The following is a 1,754-nucleotide window of genomic DNA, read 5'->3' as shown; positions in this document are numbered from 1 at the left end:
CAACCGGTTTTTCTACTGGGATCATATAGTAGACCAGAGTCTGATCAAATAGAACACGACCAATCTGTGTTAGTCTGCTCAGTCTGTAGATTTTTCTAAAAAGAAGAGAGGCAAAAAAGGGATGCCAGTGGAGAAGTAAAGTGATGCAACCAGTGACTCCTCCCCTTAGCCAATCAGCCTGATCTCACATTTTCAGTCCGACTCAGTCAGCTCGCAACGCTACATTTTTAACAAGTAAAAACCTGAAATTTGTTGCCTAAATGATTGTGAATCAGGTAACAAATGTAAAAATTTAACTGTCTTAATGTTAATTTCTGATGTACTTTTTATGAACACAAACAATGGAAGACATGTAGCAGCAGAGCAAAAACATAGCTCCACCCAGAGGAGGAAGAAAAACACATCATCATCATCATCTTAACTGCAAAATTTCAGCCAGAGGAACCACCCAGCAAACTTCATGGCAGGTTTTACTTTGAGAATTTATAACAAGTTGAGAACAGAGCGATTCCCACTCAACACGCCCAAAACTAAACCACAGGCAGGCTGGAAGCAAAGACGCAGGTTTTCTTCTCCAATTACATGTTTTTAATAGGATTCACTGCATTAATCATGCTACCTGTAGGTGGTCAGAAAGTTATCTAAGAACTTTGTGGAAGCAGGGGCAGCATGAACCACAAGGGGAATCATTAAAATATTAAAATATGACTTTTCGGGGCGCTATGAAACAGAGAATCAAGATGGCAGCTTAAAGCAGAAGTTCCATGGAGCCTGCATCAAAACTCTGAAAAACTAGAATTATAAACTGAATTGGAAAATGACAAAATCATTTGTCATTGATATAGTGATAGGACTGTGATTTCTCACTGAATATTCACATTGAAAATGTTTTAAGCTGTTCCAATGGCGGTGTCAAGCAAGATGCCTACAGAATTTGGCTACAAAAACTTGGTTACTTTTATAGGGTAGAAGAGTTCAATACAGATCAAACTTCAATGCTTCAGTGAGATGGAAAGGATTTAAAGTTGGTTTATCTTTAGTGGTTGATCAACCAACCACTAAAGGTAAACTAACCTCTTCTGGTGGCTGGTTAGTGGGGGTAACCAAGCAGCAGAAGCAAACACAGACAGTAGGGAAGAGTAAGAAGCAGATTTGTCTAGAGATCATCTTCCAAACCAAATCAAAGCTGATTTGCCTTTTATTTCTGGGGTGTTGAAACCAGCTGAGGCCCCGGAGCCAGCGCAGGAAAACATGAAGGCACTCCTTAATATAGCAAGACTCCTCATCTTCATCATCTGTCTCCTGCAGTAGCAACGTGCATTTTGAGAAAAATCCACGTTCCCTAAATGACAAATAATCTCTGCATATTGTGTTCACATGTGCTTCATGTTTCGCTAATTAATTTAAACATTTAAATAAAGAAGCGTCTAGATCTCCTTCCAGATCTCTTTATAGGATGAAAGGAAGTTCACCCGATTAAAAAAAAAAGTATGCTTTAGTATACTAAATTTTAACAAACTTTAGCATAATTTGATTGATGTACTTAAACTGTACTATTTTGGAACAACTAATTTTATACTTAGTATACTTTAGTAGTACTTAAGTTATATAAAATTACAACTTTTAGTATACTTCACCATACTTTTTGGAACAACTTCAAGTTGTACTTGGTATACTTTTAAATGTAATATTCAACAACTTCATTTTTATATTGAGCGTACTAATTCTGTCATAGAATTATATTAAAAATATAC

At 36.6% G+C, this 1,754-nt stretch overlaps 1 protein-coding gene across 1 annotated transcript in view; it reads right to left on the bottom strand.

The window, feature by feature from the left end:
• Window positions 1–767: 767 nt before the first annotated feature.
• LOC103129901 (phospholipid phosphatase-related protein type 5-like) overlaps window positions 768–1,754 on the bottom strand; it is a 26,130-nt gene continuing 25,143 nt past the window's right edge. The window contains exon 7 of the mRNA XM_016665492.1: window positions 768–1,302. Within this exon, the coding sequence (XP_016520978.1) occupies window positions 1,048–1,302 (255 nt within the window). The 3' untranslated portion in view covers window positions 768–1,047. The remainder of the gene's footprint in view (window positions 1,303–1,754) is intronic.

The sequence above is a fragment of the Poecilia formosa genome, unplaced genomic scaffold (genome assembly GCF_000485575.1).
Source record: "Poecilia formosa unplaced genomic scaffold, Poecilia_formosa-5.1.2 Scaffold590, whole genome shotgun sequence".
Lineage (NCBI taxonomy): Eukaryota > Metazoa > Chordata > Actinopteri > Cyprinodontiformes > Poeciliidae > Poecilia > Poecilia formosa.
This window is presented reverse-complemented; position numbering and strand designations above follow the sequence as displayed.